The sequence below is a fragment of the Hyaena hyaena genome, unplaced genomic scaffold, assembly GCF_003009895.1.
Source record: "Hyaena hyaena isolate Hyena2069 unplaced genomic scaffold, ASM300989v1 scaffold_209, whole genome shotgun sequence".
Lineage (NCBI taxonomy): Eukaryota > Metazoa > Chordata > Mammalia > Carnivora > Hyaenidae > Hyaena > Hyaena hyaena.
The window spans coordinates 1,279,290-1,298,166 of NW_024080844.1; the positions used below are offsets into that span (position 1 = coordinate 1,279,290).

Consider the following 18,877-nt stretch of genomic DNA (forward strand, 5'->3'; position numbering starts at 1 on the left):
TTTTCCATTTAATCTCAACTACCAGCTATAGCAAGGAATATAATTTCCCCCTCAGCAGTTTGTTTGCCTTTAAGTGGAGCTTCAGAAAGGTTGACAACAGTTGGAGACATGTGAATAACACTTCAAAATGTTCACTATCTTTTTTTGGTTGCTGTTCTCATTTACGTATTACTTCTACCACTTTAGACGAATTTTTTGTTGGGGGGAAGGGAGTAGGAAGAAGGAGAGAAAAAGACATAACAGTAAAATAAGTAAGTTCTCCAAAGCACTGATCAGACTCAGTTATTTGCCACTGAAATGCTAAATGGGTCCATGAGTTGGTGAAACAAGAAAGTAATAACTAAGTAAATATAATGTAATTTTACCGGATTCTCCCCAGAGAAGAGGCACCAGCAGCTAAAATAGCTGTGGTTGGAGGGTCTGGAATACTAAACCCCATGATCCAATGGTCCAGCCTATCTTAAATACTTTCAACATTTATGTCTATTTTAATTGCTACCTAAAAAATCAAAATTAAATTATTTCTAGTGAGGAGCAACAAGGACACAGAGGAACACTATATACAGTTTCTTGTCTAAAACAGATCCCCAAACACAAACTGTGAAGCACACTTTAAATATAAGCTTAATATGAATTCAAATAATCTTTTAAAAAAAAAGAAAAAAAGAAAAAATCAAAGAAAGGTGGATCTCAGTGTAAGTAGTTGTGGGAAAATTATTTATGACCACTGTTTCCGAAGAGTGAAGACAGGTTCTAACTTTATTCTCCAACACAGATAAATTGTAATAGATAGAAAGTAATGGGCAAAATATAGCAGAAAAGTATATGAAACATGAAAATGTCCATTTAAGAGAATAACCATTAGCTGAGAGTGAATTAGTTGCAGGGGAGAACAAAAATACTTAAAGCCTGAGGGGAGAGAAACTGCCAGTTGAAACAGCAGCTTTGAGTATTCATTTTTGTTGTTAATTCTATTTGGAAAGTTCTGCCTAAGGACATGGTACCAAGTAGGGAATGCATAAAAGGGTGTAGTGCTTTATTCCTGTGATTTATTGTTTGTCTTACTAAAAAGAGAGACGCCCGTATAAAAATCCATTTTTATATCCATTTATCTTATTTTCCTTTGGTGTAGGACAACCTAATGATTTATATAGATTAGCTCATGATACAATACCCAGGTTCACCCATCAAGTTAATTTAAAAATATCTATATGGCTTTCTCCTTAATAAACTGAGAGAAAATGACTGGCAGATACAGGGGTAGTGGTAGAATAAAATGACAGAAGTAAATAAGGGACACATGCATTCTAGCTGATTAGGAGGGGCCAGAAAAGCCGAGTTTTCTAAATGTGGAGAGTGCCTGGCGCCTGGGCATCTGGGGCTGTGGCCTATTTTCTCCACCTGTCATCAAGTGTTTCTCAGTATGTCCAACATTTACATGTTCCCAGCTCATTCCCACAGTGCATGATTGTGAGAAGCAAGATCAAACTGCATTAACCCGTTTTGGGGAAAAAACAAAACGATGACCCAAATCTGAGGCACAGTGAGGATTATGAACATTAATAGAAGCCTCAAGGGAAAAAAGAGGTAAATGTTTTGATATAGAAACTACTGTATCAATCTGTTATTTATCACATTTCTGTATCCCATAACATAACAGTTCCCCAGCAGCAGATTATGATCCTTTAATCCAAATATTCCCAACTGCGGTTGTCAACAGAGGTCTTTATAGGAAAGGAACACCAGATGTGGTTCCATTAAAGGTGAACCCTTTCCGGGGCGCCTGGGTGGCTCAGTCGGTTGAGTGTCTGACTTCAGCTCAGGTCATGATCTCGTGGTTTGTGGGTTCAAGCCGCGCATCAGGTTCTGCTCTGACAGCTAGCTCAGAGCCTGGAGCCTGCTTCAGATTCTGTGTCTCCCTCTCTCTCTGACCCTCCCCTGCTCATGCTCTCTCTCTCAGAAATAAATAAACAAAACAAAACAAAAAGATGAACCCTTTCCACGGTGCACATCAGGGCACACATTTTAGATCCAAGAGGCTGACAGAAGCTTCTGTGTGGCCTCATTGCTAATTCGAAGAAAGCATTTGTTTGGGAGATTGTATCTTGTTTACACACAGCAATAACATCCAGAAATAGACAGCAAATACTAGGAAGAAATTAGAGGTACACTGCTTTTAATACAAACATTCTTAACACTTTTGTTCTAGAGTAAAAGTTTTTTTTTCAGACAAGATTGGGCACGTTCAGGGTGGTATGGCCATAGACTGAAAGGTTTTTTTTTTTTCTCAAACAGTTAAGTTAAAATTTATGGGTTACAAAGATGGAGGTCTTAAAAGGGGAAAAATGTTAAATTTCTAGATAAGCAAATTTACCATATTCCATTAAAAACATGATTTGTGGGAGGTAGGATCAAACTATATCAATGTGCTCTGGGAGAGCAGATCACTGTCCATCTCAGTAGAGAGGTAACTGAGCTAGGAAAGAGCTTAGAATTGTCTTTTCTTTTTTTTTTTTAAACAAAGAATTTCTTTAAAAAAATTTTTTTAAATGTTTTATTTATTTCTGAGAGAGAAAGAGAGACAGCATGAGCAGGGGAGGGTCAGAGAGAGAGGGAGACACAGACTCTGAAACAGACTCCAGGCTCCGAGCTGGCAGTCAGCACAGAGCCTGACGCGGGGCTCGAGCCCACGAACCGCGAGATCATGACCTAAGCGAAAGTCGGACGCTTAACCGACTGAGCCACCCAGGCGCCCTGAGCTTAGAATTTTCTCAGGCAAGTAGCTACCAAGGTAACATCTTGTCAGTGGTGGCTACCTCTCCTGCCTGGGGCAGGAAGACAATTTTGGTGCATGACGAAGATGGCAAAGCAGAACCACCATGGGCCCTCCTCACCTCCCCTGGTGCCTCTGCCATCCCAGTTCATTTCTCCCCAAAGCATCTCAAATGTCCACGATCACGGGAAGACGGGAGAGATGGTAGCACTGTTGCTAGGAATGAAAGAAGCAACTCAGAGGAGATGCCAAATAGATGGCAAAATAGCAACTGGTGTGGTTCTGCTGCCACTAATTAACCTGAGCTAACAATTGAAAAAATTCAAGTGCAAGTCAGTATCATCTTCCAGTGTTACTAAACTGTGTTTCAAATATAAGAGTTTTCAGAGGAAAGTTGCTTTTTTCTTGGGTAACCACCACCAAGTCATTTAACATCCTCCTCCACCCATTCTCCTTAGGCATGGACTTCAACAATTCTTTGCAGCTCTCCCTCACCCCCTTTCCTTGCAGTCCCTATGGTCTTCACTTTCTTTTCTATTTGTTAGGCTCCACTTTCCATCATATCAACCACTCTCGGGCTACTACCCTCATCTCTCTGAACCGGTGATGTGCTAGGTTCATCAACTACCGGTTCCTGAGAAGCAACTGTCAACATTTAGAAACTGTGTGAGCCAGTTCTTAAGTCATTGGTACCTTAAAATTGGCCATAGTGGGAGTATTTACACCATGGAAATTGGCACAAGCTATGAATCAGGGATTTCCTTTATCCTCATCCTTCTCATCCCCCCAAGACTGGTCTCTTAGTGCACCATTGTCCTGCCCCCGCTGTCCTTCTTTTGCTCATGCTGGCCAACCTCAACTCTGGGTCAAAATAACTGGTTTCTTCATGAATACATTTGGGCTGCTGAATGTTTCTAAAGGAACTCAGAAAACACTGCAGATTTTGGCCACTATGAATTCATGATCTCCAACAACAGTCCAATAATCTTGTGTTTCCCCACTTAGTTCTTCCAATCTCTGCAATGTCTGTTCTAAAAACTTTTCTAAGTTCTCTAAAACCTCTTACTCTACTATATATTCCCTTCATTCTAGAATCTGCTTAACTGAAATAACACAAACCTTCAAATGAAATACCCTCAATTTCCTCTTCACCAAGCTGCATATTCCCTTTATCCCCATCGATTCCTTGCTCATTCCCTTGACTGGAAGAAAGGTCCATTTTTTAAGAATCTAAGACTTTGCTTCCTCAGGGGCGCCTGGGTGGCTCAGTCGGTTAAGCGGCTGACTTCAGTTCAGGTCATGATCTCACAGTTTGTGGGTTCAAGCCCTGCGTCGGGCTCTGCGCTGACAGCTCAGAGCCTGGAACCTCCTTCAGATTCTGTGTCTACCTCTCTCTGTGTCCCTCCCCTGCTCACACTCTGTGTCTTTCTCTCTCTCTCTCAAAAAAAAACCCCAAAAAACAAAAAACCAACAACAAGTAAGTAAACATTAAAAAAAAATAAGACCTTACCTCCTCGGAGTCCTTTCTCTGTTGATATTTTTCCTTTCCTTTACTGAATTTTCAACTTTTCTCTTTCTGTGGGCCTTTTCTTCTTATTTAAAGATGGAATCGTCTGGTCCCTACATATCAACCCTCATGATTCTCTGAGTGTCACACTGGTCTTCCCCCAGTTTCTTAAATATACCTTACTCCTTCCTACCTCACAGTGTTTGTACATACGATTCCTTCAATCTGGAATGCCTTAGAATCTCAGTCTAAGAAAGTTGTTGGTTTAGTCAGTCAGGTTCCTCTGTTCCATCTCCTCATACAGCCTTATTACATCCCATCTGAACATTAATCTCACTTTGTAATTACACATTTACTAAGGTGACTATCTAATATTTCCACACAATAGTGGAAACCCCATGATTTCAGAGGGCATATCTGCTTTTGTTCTACCTTGTATTCCCTGGATCTAGCACAGTGCCTGGCATACAGTAGGTGCTCAATGAAGAAACTAATTCATTGAGGCTTTTTAGCATTTAAAGACTCATTTTCCCATTCCCCCAAAATCCATCTCAACCTCTTATCTTCTTATCTCGCTTGTACTTATGCTCTGGCCTGCTGGCCATCTCTGCCACCCCCCACCTTCTTTCAATATTAACCTCTTAGAAGAATTGCGTTATCTTCCTTTCTCCATTTCCTCCCCTTCCATTTATTTCTGAATCATTGGAGTTTATACTTCATCACTCCATTGAAAGTGTTCTCACAAAAGCTATTAAGGACCTCTTTATCATTATTTCACAATGCCTGCTTTCCACTCCTCACTACCTTATATGACCTCTAAACATTGCTGACATTTATTCAACTTCTTCCTTCTTGAAAATGAATACATTTTTCCCGGAGTGTTTATGCTTCACTTCTCTACTGGGTTTCCTCCTGCCTTCTCAGTCTCACCAGCTTCTACTTCTCAGCTGATTTTTTACATGTTAATGTATCTATCCTCAACACATCTCTCCGCTCCTCTGTGAGAATTCGCCCACTCTCATTGCTTCAATACAGAAGACATCCAAATGCCTACTTTAAGTTCAGATCTCTAACATCCATTACTTTGTATTTCTGTATATTCGGATAGGAGTTTGTGGACACACACTGCAAACTTAACGTGCTTAACACTTGACTCACTATCTTCCATCCTTTGCAGTGTGATCACTACCACGCTGCCTAAGTAAGACTTCTGGATGTCATCATTGGCTCTCTTTCCCTGCTGTAATTCTCACACTTAATCACTAAGATCTGTTGATTCTATCTCCTGAATATCTCTGGAATCTGTCCATATCTCTCCAGCCCATAGCACATACTCTGGTTACTTCTCAAAGAATTGGTCTGTCGCTAATATCTAATCTTACTCCTTTCAATCCATTCTCCACAGAGCAGCCAGAAAGACCTTTCTACAACAGCTGATCATTTCCATCTCCTATTTAACCCCTCACAATGCTCCCCACTGCCCCCAGGATAAAATCCAAATTGCTTACCATGACTCACATAGCTATGCACCAGCCGTTTGGCTCCCGGATATCTCGTCTTCTATTTCCTATTCTCCAGTCATCAATTATGGTGAGGGCCTGGACAATACTATATTTTCCTACCTCTGGGCCTCTCCATATCCTTTGTTTGGAACATCCTTCCCCCTGCCTCAAATACTCTTTCACCCCTACTGATCCTTCAGGTCTCCTCTTAACTCTTACTTCCTTAAGAAGTTCTTTTGCATAGTTCCTGGAACATGATAGGCACTAAAATCATGATCTTGCTGTGCACTCAGTAAAGAACTTTCTTTCCTTACTACCTTGAGTTCAATGTCAAATTTTGAAGTTTTAGTTTTGCTCAAATTATGAAATAGGCTAATTTCTATTTTAAAATATTATTTTATGAAGATCTACGAGCAGATTTTTTAAAATTTGGGGCTTGATCTTGATCGCGGGGCTTGAACTCACAACCCTGAGATCAAGACCTTAGCTGAGATCAAGAGTTAGATGCTTAACCAACTGAGTCACCCAGGCACCCCCAGCAACAGAATATTTTGAGTGATGTGATGAACTTTGCTACTAATGAGGTGCATCACAAATGAGCCATTTGCAACATTATTCCAAATAAAAAATGAACTAGAAAGAAAGAAAGCAAGCAAGAAAGGAAGGGGGAGGGAAGGAAGAAAGAAAGGAAAGAAAGGAAGGAGAGGAAGGAGAAGGAAGGAAGGAAGGGAGGGAGGGAAACAGACAATTCTCAGGAAAAGTTTATATGTCCATAGAATGAAGGTATACGTAGTACTCTAACTTCTACTACAGGTGTTTTACTCTTCTCGTTTATTTTTTAAATTCCTATCAGAGCAACGCCAGCTATATGAATTCCATTATAATTAAAAGACTCAAAATTTTAGCATTTCATCCTTATAGCATTGAATACATAACATCATACATAGCATTGAATACACGGCATCATACATAGCACTGAATCATATGGAAGCATGAAATACTGAATTAAATTACATACAATGTCTAATATCTGACATTTTTTACCAACAAGAATGGCAATGTCATCAATTCAACCAAATACAATATAAATGATACTGAATAAAAATACATAGAAAAAGACAGGCCAAGAATAATTATAAAGTTTATATATATAAGCCCTTCAATATTTATAGATATCCCATTCATAAACCATTACATGTTCTAAGAAATATCAATTTACTTAACAAGTTTAAGATTGTCCCACAATATAGAGGTTAATTTTTCTGAGTCACTGAATTCCTCTTAAGAATCTAATAAGGGGTACCTGGGTGGCTCAGTCAGTTGGGTGTCCAACTTCGGCTCAGGTCATGATCTCATGGTTTAGGAGTTCGAGCTCTGTGTTGGACTCTGCTGACAGCTCAGAGGCTAGAGCCTGCTTCAGAGTCTGTCTCCCTCTCTGTCTCTGCCCCTAACCTGCTCGTGTTCTCAATCTCTCTCTCTCTCAAAAATAAATAAAAATATTTTAAAAAGATTAAAAGAATCTAATGAAAGGTATATATTCTCTTACCAGGAAAAACAAACTCCTCATATGCTTGTATAAAGAAATTCAAATTTCTACTGCTTTAGAGTCCATGAAGACAAGATTCAAGTTTAAGAAGGTCTGCAATGGCAGAATTTTTAACTATAAGTTAACAACTGAGTAACAATATTCACCAAAACCTGCAGTGTATAGTCAATATATTCATATATTAAGTAAGCAAATGATTTTTCAAATCAAATCTGATGGGTCAGCATATTTCCTGATTTTAACCTGGCTGAAACCATAGGCACAGGGAGATATGTGAAAATTTTAAATCATGTTACTTAAATCAGAAAGAGTAAACACAAAAACATTTGATATTTAATATTACACAGCTTTTAAAAGAATAAAGTTATTTGTCTAACCCAGTGGGGTTTGTTAATACATCTTATTGGTACACTCACAGAAATAAATCACATACAGGGCTAATAAGTTATTTTTCACTTGCAACTCTTGTACCTGTTTTAAAACCAGTCAGTTCACTGAAATCACTGATCATCTAGTTCCTTAAAGTTAGAGGAAAGTGATTCATTTTGTTGGGTAATTAAATGAGAACATGTCCATTCAAAGAAGATACAACCATACACAAATCCTAACTTTGAAAAGAATTAAAATTTAAAAAAAATTATTTTATTTATTTTTTTTACAAATAGTTTATTGTCAAGTTGGTTTCCATATAACACCCAGTGCTCATCCCCATAAGTGCCCTCCTCCATGCCCATCACCCCCACCCCCACATCCATCAGTCCTCAGTTTGTTCTCAGCATAAATTAAAAAAAATTTTAATTATTTTTGACCAACATTCTATCTTTCACCTCAAGGCTATAGATTAGAAATTGTGAGTGCAACCTTTCTGCTTCTTCCACGCCTGCCATCACCTTTGTCTAACACAGAGCCTTGATCTCTCAATCCAGTGTTTCCTAAAATTTCCAGCTGCTAGCACAGTCTGTGATAATGATGGCATGATGACTCACATTCTCACCACACCCCTATTTGCATTATTCACTGTAACATCTCGTATTCCACAGCCTCTTACAAGTTGCAGCCTATCAGGATGGGGAAGGGAGGGTGGTGTGAACAGCATTATAGGCCTTGGGGTTCTTTCAAAATTGCAAGCTGTTGTGAAATCGACTGAGTGGGTTATAACTACCTTTTCAGTTTGAAGACTTTTCTTGTGGGAGGGGGAGTTTAAATGACACCGAATACAAAACAGCAGTAGAAGAGGAAACATCAGAGTGCATGACACACTGTAAGGGTACATATGTATTCAGAGGTGTGTGTGTGGTCAGAGTCTTGATGTAAAAGCTATTTAAAATGTAGGTCTCAGTTTAAAAACTTTAGGTTGGAAACCTGTGCTCTAGTTCCAGCGTGATGCTTGGAGATTGTACTTATGTCTTCCTTCTCTGAGTTTCACTTCACATCTGCCTCACAATCATGTTAGAAATTAAAATGATGTCCTGTGATACAAAATCAGTATATTTCTGTGTATATTCTCTATGTATTTCTATACATGAATAAGAACTTATCAGGAAGAGAAATTAAGAAAACAATCCCACTTATAATTGTATCAAAAAATATCTTGGAATAAATTTAACCAAGGGTAGATCTGTACACTGAAAACTGTAAGACATCAATGAAAGAAACATAAGGCACAAATAAATAGAAAGATAGTCCATGCTCACAGATCAGAAGAATTAATATCGTTAAAATGCTCATATACTCAAAACATTCTATAGATGTGATAACATCTCTATCAAAATTCCAATGGCATGTTTCACAGAAACAATTTAAAAATTCTTCTAGAACTAGGAAAGATCCCAAATACCCAAAGCAATCTTGAGAGGAAGGCATCACTCTCTGACTTAAAACTATATTGCAAAGCCAAATTAATCAAAACAGATTGGTAGTAGCATTAAAAAACAGACACATAGACCAGTGGAACAGAATAAAAAAGCCAGAAATAAATCCACGTATATATGGTCAATTAACTTACAACTAAGAAGCCAGGACATACAAGGGGGAAAGGACAATTTCTTCGGTAAAGGACGATGGGAAAGCTGGACAGCCACATGCAAAAGAATGAAACTAGACCATTATCTTACACCATACACAAAAATTAACTCAAAATGGATTAAAGACTTGAACATAAGATATGAAACCATAAAACTCCTAGAAGAAAACACAGGTGGTAAGCTCCTTGACATTGGTCTTGGTGACGATTGTTTTTGGATTTGACATCAAAAACAAAGACAACAAAAAGAAAAATAAACAAGTAAGACTATATCACACAAAAAAGCTTCTGCACAACAAAGGAAAATTATCAACAAAATGAAAAGGCAGCCTACTAAATGAGAGAAAATATTTGCAAATCATGTCTTAAAAAAAGGTTAATATCCAAAATATATAAAGAACTCATATAACTCAACAGCAAACAAAACAAAACAAAAACAAAACCCCCAAACATTCCAATTAGAAAAGGATCTGAATAGACATTTTTCCAAAGAAGACATACAAACGACCAACAGGTACAGGAAAGGGTGCTCAACACCAGGAATCATCAGGGAAATGGAAATCAAAATCACAATGAGAAATCACTTCACACCTGTTAGAATGGATCTTATCAAAAAGATAAGATAGGGGTGCCTGGGTGGCTCAGTCAGAGACCCGACCGACTTGGGCTCAGGTTATGATCTCACGGTTCATGGGTGTGAGCCCCGCATCCGGCTCTGTGCTGACAGCGGGCTCAGAGCCTGGAGCCTGCTACAGATTCTGTGTCTCCCTCTCTCTCTGACCCTCCCCTGCTCACGCTCTCTCGCACTCTCTCTCTCTCAGTAATAAATAAAACATTAAAAAAAACAACAAAAAGATAAGATAAATGTTCGTAAGGATATGGAGAAAAGGGAGCCTTCATGCAACAGTTGATGGAAATGTAAATTGGTTCAGCCACAATGGAAAATGAAAGTTTCTCAAAAAATTAAAAATAGAACTACCAGACAATCTAGCAATTTCACATCTGACTGTTTATCTGAATAAAATGAAAATTTTAATTTGAAAAAATAAGATTCACCCCTATGTTCACTGCAGCATTATTTTACAATAGCCAGTAACAGAAACAACCTAAATGGCCACTGATGGATGAATGGCTAAAGAAAATGTGGTATACATATACAATGGAATATTATTCAGCTTAAAAAGAATGAAATCTTGCCATTGGGCACAATATGGATGGCACTTAAAGGCATTATGTTAAGTGAAATCAGTCAGGCAGAAAAAATAAATATCATATGATCTCACTTGTATGTGGAATCTAAAACAAAACAAAACAAAACAGAACAAAAACAAAACAAAAATACCAAGCTCAAGGATATAGAGAACAGACTGATTGCCTGGGGCAGGGGGTACACGAGGGGGCAAAGTAGGTGAAGGGGGTCAAATGTACAAATTTCACTATAAATGATGACACTGTTCATTATAAAATAAATGAGTCATGAGGATGTACTGTACAGCATAGTGACTGTAGTTGATACTTTATTTCATATTTGAAAGTAGCTAGGAGAGTGGATCTTGAAAATTCTCACCCCAAGAAGCAAATATTTTGTAACTGTATGGTGACAGATGTTAACTAGATGTGCTGTGGTGATCATTTTGCAATTTTGCAAGTGAAACTAATACAATGTTATGTGAATTATACCATAATAAAAACGGTATCCTGTGAACACTATTTTAAATATCCAAGAAAAAGTTACTCTCCTCAGATAATGTAAAAACAAAAAACACCAAAACCCCAGACAAAACATAAAAACAAAAAACAAAATTAAATAACCCTATTATAACTTAAAGTAATAATTCATGTCTATCTGTTCATCTTCACCTATATCACTCTGGTTGGACACATTCATTCCAGAAATGGTCCATCCAGATCATATTTTGAACTGACTTTCTAACATCTTAAGTTTCTGTGTCTTTCCGATCCCATGTTTCCAGCCTGACAATTGTTAGTTGCCTCCATCTTCTGAGGGGCTTCATGAATTGTATTGGAAAAAAAACATCTTTCCCTGTGTACCTCATAATTTTGGATTGTTTTCCTGGATTTTTCATTCCCAATGATTTCCAATGCTACCAAACTTCCCTTGAAGACATTTAACCTTCTACCTAACTTGTCCTTCCTAACTCTCTAATCTTTCACTCGCAGAAGTGAATGTTTTATTTTAACAAATTCCTGCAGCATTGTTCCAATTACAGTACTGTTTTCTGACAGCTCTGGGACTATCAGGGGCTGAAGTCTGCCTTTCAAACATACGACCCACAAAGTTCAATCAAAGTCACAATGGCCACTGCAATGTGCTTTCAAAGTCCACAGAGAAATGTGGCTCATGCTTAGTCATCTGGCCCAGCCAAATAAAATAATCAGTTCTGAAGGCTTGATTATTTTTGAGTATATAATTCACTTGAAAGAAAATATAGTTGTTCCGCTCAGTTATTTACTTTCAACATTGAGTTGTACTTTTTAACATTTAGAATTTACTTTTTTTTTTTTTTTACTTTTTTTTTTTAAATGTTTTTTATTTATTTCTAGGAGAGAGAGAGACAGCATGAGCAGGGGAGGGTCAGAGAGAGAGGGAGTCACAGAATGAAACAGGCTTCAGGCTCTGAGCTGGCAGTCAGCACAGAGCCCGACGCGGGGCCCGAACCCACGAACCGCGAGATCATGACCTAAGCAAAAGTCGGACGCTTAACCGACTAAGCCACCCAGGCGCCCCCATTTAGAATTTACTTTAAAATAAGTTGAAACTAAAAACAACAGTGTCACACGAGAAAAAGTGCTTGGATGAAGTCTGCGTCAAAGTACATTGTAAGTATTTGAGCTTAACAACTCAATGGCAACTCTATCTTCTAACTGCCTAATCCAAAATCTATGGAGTCATCTTGACTCCTCATTTCCTCTCATACCCATGCTTAATGTATCATGAAATCCTTTCGGTTCTTTTTCAAAACACACTCTGGTTCCAACCACCTCCATCTCTACTTCATCTCCATCCCCAATGTTATCACCCTGGTAAACATTACCGTTATTTCTCAACAAGATTAGTGCAGAAACCCTTGTCTGATCTCCCTGCGTTCACCCTTACCTTCCACTAGTCTGTTCTGCACACAGTAAACATTGTGATCCTCTAAAACCTCAGACAGATCACATCACTTCACTCCAAACTCTGTAAGGGCTACCCACTCCACTCAGAGTAAAGCCTAACTCCTTACAATGACCTCATTTGCTGGCTCCTTGTGAGCTCTCAAACTTCCTCTCCTATTGCTCTCATTTGCATTCACGTCATTGCAGCTACACTGGCTTTCTTGCTGGTCTTCCAAGCCACCAGGTATGAGCCAGCTGCATGGCTTTTGAACTTGTTGTTGCCTCTGCTGGAATGCTCTTTCCCTAGACATCTCCATGACAAACCCATCTCTTTCACCTTCTTAATGAAGTCTACCTACTCTGCATAACTAATAACAACTGTAACTTTCCTTCTCCTCACCAATCTGGTCTTGTTTATTTCACCATACATCTCCTTTTTCCACAGCTGTTCATCACCTTCTAACACGTTAAATACATTCTTTCTTTGTTATATCAGTCATTTACTGTCTGTTTCCTTCTGTAAGAACATGAGGTCTGTAAGACATGGGATCTCTGTCTCTTCGTTCAAAAGGGAAATTTCTATTTAACTATTTAGATAAGGTTAAGAAGATTCCCTAGTATATTACAGACGTACAAAAATTTACACCCATAAATTGGTTCCAAATTTTTACAAAAAATGTGTTCTCTAATCTTGATACCATAATTTTCTGGAGAGCAATTTCCATATCAAATTATTTTATAAAACTTGTTTAGTTTTATCAGGCATATGATAAGGAGCAATGTATCAACAACCATTTTGCAGATGAGGGATGGAAATGGGCAGATCAAGACTCCACGCTTTCCAAGTAGCTTAGAGAAAAGAAAGCACTGTCTAAGCAGGCTTTCCTTGCTTTGTGGTAAATAATCCTAAAACAGATGGCCAAAAGCTAAATACTAAGTCTGCTGCCATGGAAACCACTATCACAGCAGCCCATTCCAGAGCCCTACCTGTAAGATCAATGTTTGTCTTCCTATTGTTACAATCTGAACCTACTAACTTCCACTCCAAGTCCTACTAGAGACTATTACATACGTACGAGCCTCACAAAAAAGTCTGAGACTAGTTTATACACACTGCCACCTGTTTAATACAGCCCAAATCCAGCAACATACAGAGAGAGGGTTTTAAGTAATTGGCCACATCCTCTCTTCATTCAAGTTGTATCTTTATTATATATAAATCCATGTATCTTACCTTAATATTGCAAGCCTGCTCCATCAATCTTCTGGCATTTTCCTCTGCCCTGTATCTCTTTGGGAGTTGAACTCTGAAAAACTTTAAAGCACCTTCAAAATCAGCCTGCAGAAGATCTTCCTTTGAGGTCTGTAAAATAATTCCAAGAATTATCATTACATTTTAGCCTGCACTCAGGAAACATACACTGAAAAATGAATTTTTGTTTTCCTGAATGCATGTTTGTAGCTAAGATCTAGCTTCGTTCCATAGGTTTTTAGGAACAGATTTCTAGCCTCTTTACTATAAGATGAAATAAGTCACCATGAATCCCAAATACAATATAAAAATTAGCAGGGTAACATATTTAATTTATGTAACCTAAAGATTAGAATGGTGGATCCCAGCAATGCTAACCAAGTTATAGCTCTGAGAGGGAAAAATGCAAGAAAAGCAAAACAATTTTAACTCTGGGTCTAATCTATGACTTTAATTTGCTGGATATTTTAAGGATATTATTAGAAACCTGCTGGGGGTACCTGGGTGGTGGGTGACTCAGTTAAATGACCAACTTGGGTTCTGATCTCACAGTTCAGGAGTTCGAGCCCAGTGTCAGGCTCTGTGCTGACAGGGCAGAGCCTGCTTAGGATTCTGTCTCCCTCTCTCTCAAAATAAATAAATAAACTTAAAATTTTTTTTTCAAAAAAAAGAAACCTGGCTGAAGATACAGAGAAGGTAATCAAAGTATGTTAGAATTACATAAGGAGCACCTAATGGGAGGAGGGCTCTTCAACTAATGACAGCAGCAGTTCAAGAAAATACGAAATTTATCCCCTACTTTAAAGAATATTATGAAAAAAATAAATAAATCACTTAATGACTGAACCTCATATGAAAACTACTGTTTTCAAAATTTACTTCTCCAAGAAATAACCACTTAGAAATGAATATATGCATGCATAGAGAAAAGACTGAAAGGAAACAAAAGGTTTCTCTGGATAGTGGGATCATGGGTTCCCCCCGCCCCTTATCTTTTGCTGTATTTTTTGCAGTAAAGATTTTGTAATAAGAAAGACAATAAAGGGTGACAGTGGCTCAGTCAGTAGAGCCTGTGACCATTGATCTTGGGGTTGTGGGTTTAAGCTCCATGTTGGGTGTGGAGCCTACTTTTAAAATAATGAGGGGCGCCTGGGTGGCTCAATCGGTTAAGTGTCTGACGTCAGCTCAGGTCGTGATCTTGGGGTTCGTAGGTTCAAGCCCCATGCCAGGCTCTGTGCTGACAGCTCAGAGTTGGAGCCTGCTTCAGATCTTATGTCTCCCTCTCTATCTACCCCTCCTCTGCTCATGCTGTCTCTTGCTGTCTCTCAGAAATGAATAAACGTTAAAAAAGGGTTTTTTTTTTAAATGAAAGAAAGACAATAAGTATTTTATTAAAAAACTATCAGCAATCTTTGGCAAACACCGTGATACAAATTTTAGATTAAGGCAGACTAGGTACACAGAAATAAACCAAAGAGAAATAAGATATTTCAAGAGTCTGAAATTGTCAAAAACCCGAGTAACAAAACAAAAAACAATAAAACAAAAAAACACATTCAGGATGGCTAGAAATCATAGAACTATACGCTATTTCAAAATATCACTTTATCTCAATTCAGATGTAGACCTGATTAACCTTAACGGCTGTACCAAAAGAGTACAAGGAAGTCAAGAGAAATTCCTGCTCATGACAGGGCCTGAGTTGTCCTCACCACCCTGGTCCAAGCCATTGTCATCGCTTAGGTCAGCTACTGCAGTAACTCCCTAACCCGTCTCCCCACAGTCCACTCTCCCTATCACAGCCACATGATACCCTTTCACATCATGTGGTTCTTCTGTATAAAGCCCTCCGCTGGTTCCTACTGTGCTCAGAATAAAATCCAAAATCATTACCACTGACTACAAGACTTTCATGATCTAGAGTCCCTGCTTTCCCCTCCAACCCCGTCTGGAACCACACCTCCCTCCTGTTCTCAAGTTCCAGGCACACTGGCCTTGTTTCTGTGTTTTGTGCATACCAAGTTCATTCCTGACTGAGGGCAAACGCCCTTGCTATTTATTCCCTCTGCCTGGAATAATCTCCATACGGAAAGCAACTTTTTGTAATTTAGATTTTAGCTCAAATGTAAGATCAGAGTGAGACCTTTTCTTAGCACTTAAATTCTACCCCCACTCCCACCCCCGCCCCAGCCCATCAAGTAATTTTCCATCAGCTAATTTTTCTGTTTCATATCTCTTTCCTTCTAAGGAAAGGGGCCTTGTCTGTCTTGTTCACTGCTGTATCAACGGCGATAAGACAAGTAACTGGAATACAGAAGGTTCTCAATTAAAATTTACAGAATGAATGATTTCTAATTTCATCTCCCTTCCCTTTTAAACAGAAACATGTAAAATAAAATAAAATATTAATTCATACACCAGGCATTTTCACAAGGGTACTAGGTTGCTTCAGCTTTCCATCCACACACGAGTAGTCAGAAAATAAAGCCAGGCTAACAGGGGCAGTGGAAAAAACAAGCCTCAGTACATCTCAGATTTATTGCCTCCCTCACAGATGCTCAGACACGATGGCAGTAAGTGGTAGAGAGAATGTATATCATGATAGAGTGTTATCAACTCACCTTAACTTATTTGGAAAAGACAGTTATCAGAAACTTCAGCCTAACAGAGGCCTTTTCTGACCACAACATCAACTACTCAATCATTGGAAAAGCACCCATTACCAGATATTCCAGACACGCTATACCCTAGTCTTCCTTGTTCGCCTGTAATACTGGGTCTGATGGTCAGCCCTCTGGTGACTGTCAGGAAAATTCAAGACAGGCTGCTTCTAGGGTTTGTGGGAAACAGGATCAGCAGCTTTGCTCAGTACCCCAAAGCTTCTGAGGGCACTGTTAGATTTTCAGTGCAACTGACCTCTAGTTACCTGGCAACAGATGTCCCTGAATGGTGGTGTGGTCCCTTGCCTGAAGGCAGTAGCATGATTACCTAATTTTCTAATACTGCCTCAGGTCTAATTTCAAGTCCAGTCTCTGAGATCATGCAAAAGGAGAAAGATGAAGCCTCAAGATGAGGAATCATAGAGCCTGTGTGACATGTGACCTCTGGTCAGGCATGGGGGACAGGGTGGTCATGTAGAAAGAGATGCCGTTGGAAGGAGGCTGTCTTCTTGGGGCGGGGCGGGGGTGTAGCGAGAAGCTCCCCATCTGGGTGGGGCCGAGTCTCAGGAAACCAGCATTCAGAGGACCCTATGACTGTCCTTTCCAAGACACTGCTGGTGTCGGGCTGCTGTGGATCCCATGATTCACCCACCTCAGTTAAGCCCCATGAGAGAGGAGCTCTCACAATCGTGGAGCAGAAAGACTCTAGTAGACACGTGTGAAACTGCATGTTATTCAATCCCTTAATCCCATCTTCTAGAAGGCAGTTGGCAATTAAAGGTACAAACGTGGCTCCAAAGGATGAAATAAATTCTGACCCCACCTCTGACTACCTCACAGTGCGGCCTCCATCTCTCTTGTCCTACTTCAAAAAGGGAGTATCTTTAATCTCAAGTATTTGAGAAGGAAATAAGTTAAGTCATAGGAGTGCATTTTGTGAACTCCAAAACAAATATAAGGGATGACAGTTTGGAAGGCTGTCTCTATGCTGCTCAGATACTGACATTTTAGTAGCTAAAAACAGTACCCTCCTCTCACTGACATTTTAAATTCCAGAAAGCAGGCAGTCTAAGTTGTAAGAACTTATATTCTTGTCATGGACTAAAATAAAGCTAATTTCATTCTGAATTTTTTTAAAAAATGCCAAAAAAAAATAAAAAAATAAAAACATGCCAGAAGACAACCCCATGGGGTAAAAACCATGCCAATAAGCAAAAAGTATATTAACAAAAACAAGGCTTGCCACTGTTCCAGGAAATAATTTGCAATCCTACTTTGATTCTGATGGGCTTTTTCCTTTAAATTTCTATCTTTAAGAGACTTCCATAATCATTAAGTGTCACCTCCAAATACCTTCTTATGCTATAATCAGGTTATACATTTATAGGGGTAACGTTCCATTTTCTGATAGCTGTTTCTGAGAGATTTTTTCCTCTACAATTGAAGAATAGGTTTCTCTGGCTCTGCAAAAATTTGGATGCCTCATTAAGAATTTATCAGAGAGTTGTTTGGTTTTCTAAATACCTTTAGGGGCGCCTGGGTGGCTCAGTTGATTAAGCGTCTGACTTCCGCTCAGGTCATGATCTCACGGTTCGTGGGTTCAAGCCCTGCACTGGGCTCTGTGCTGACAGCCAGCTCAGAGCCTGGAGCCTCTCTTCAGATTCTGTCTCTCTCTCTCTCTCTGACCCTCCCCTGCTGGCTCTCTCTCTCTCTCTCTCAAAAAAAAAAAAAAATAACATAAATACTTTTAAAAACTCATAGATTATATACATATGTGTGTGTGTATATCCACTTAGTGGGGTTACACAGTTTTTATTGATTACATATTCACTTCTCAAAAAAAGAAAAAATTTTTAAAAGCCTAACATGTCTTACTACCCAGAGATAAACATAATGAACGTTTGGTTACAAGGGTGCTTGGGTGGCTCAGTCAGTTAAGCATCCAACTCTTGATTTTGGCTCAGATCAGGTCATGATCTCATGGTGCATGAGACTGGGCCTCACCTTGGGCTCCAGTGAGGAGCCTGCTTGGGATTCTCTCTCTGCCCCTCCCCTGCTCATGCTCGTGCTCTCTCTCTCTCAAAATAAATAAACAAACATTAAAAGAACCCAGTAATGGTTATGGTGGTAAAACATTTAAAAAAACATTTCGTTACATTGCTTATAATCCTTTTTTTTTTTTTTTACCATCCCTACCCACACATATCATATATATCTAACAAAATTTGAATCATCTTGTACATATGTTGAATATATATATGATTCACAAATGTCAAGTATTGCTGTAACAGTATTAGTCCAAACTATAAGTAGTGGTGCTTTCTATAAAACTAAAACATGACTTCACACATGCTAATTATTAATAAACTGGCTATGGAGATATACACTTAATTAATGGTTATAATCATGTTTACAATTGTATGAATGCTGTCTACCTGACAACGAAGAGAAGCTTAACATATATGATCTATGGTAAGACCCAAGCTTTAAAAATACA

At 38.8% G+C, this 18,877-nt stretch overlaps 1 protein-coding gene across 4 annotated transcripts in view; it reads right to left on the reverse strand.

The window, feature by feature from the left end:
* RABGAP1L (RAB GTPase activating protein 1 like) overlaps positions 1 to 18,877 on the reverse strand; it is a 746,017-nt gene that overhangs the window by 139,119 nt on the left and 588,021 nt on the right. For all 4 annotated transcript variants that reach the window (XM_039242377.1, XM_039242373.1, XM_039242375.1 and 1 more), the window contains one exon: positions 13,703 to 13,831. In XM_039242377.1, coding sequence (XP_039098308.1) covers positions 13,703 to 13,831 — 129 coding nt within the window. The remainder of the gene's footprint in view (positions 1 to 13,702; positions 13,832 to 18,877) is intronic.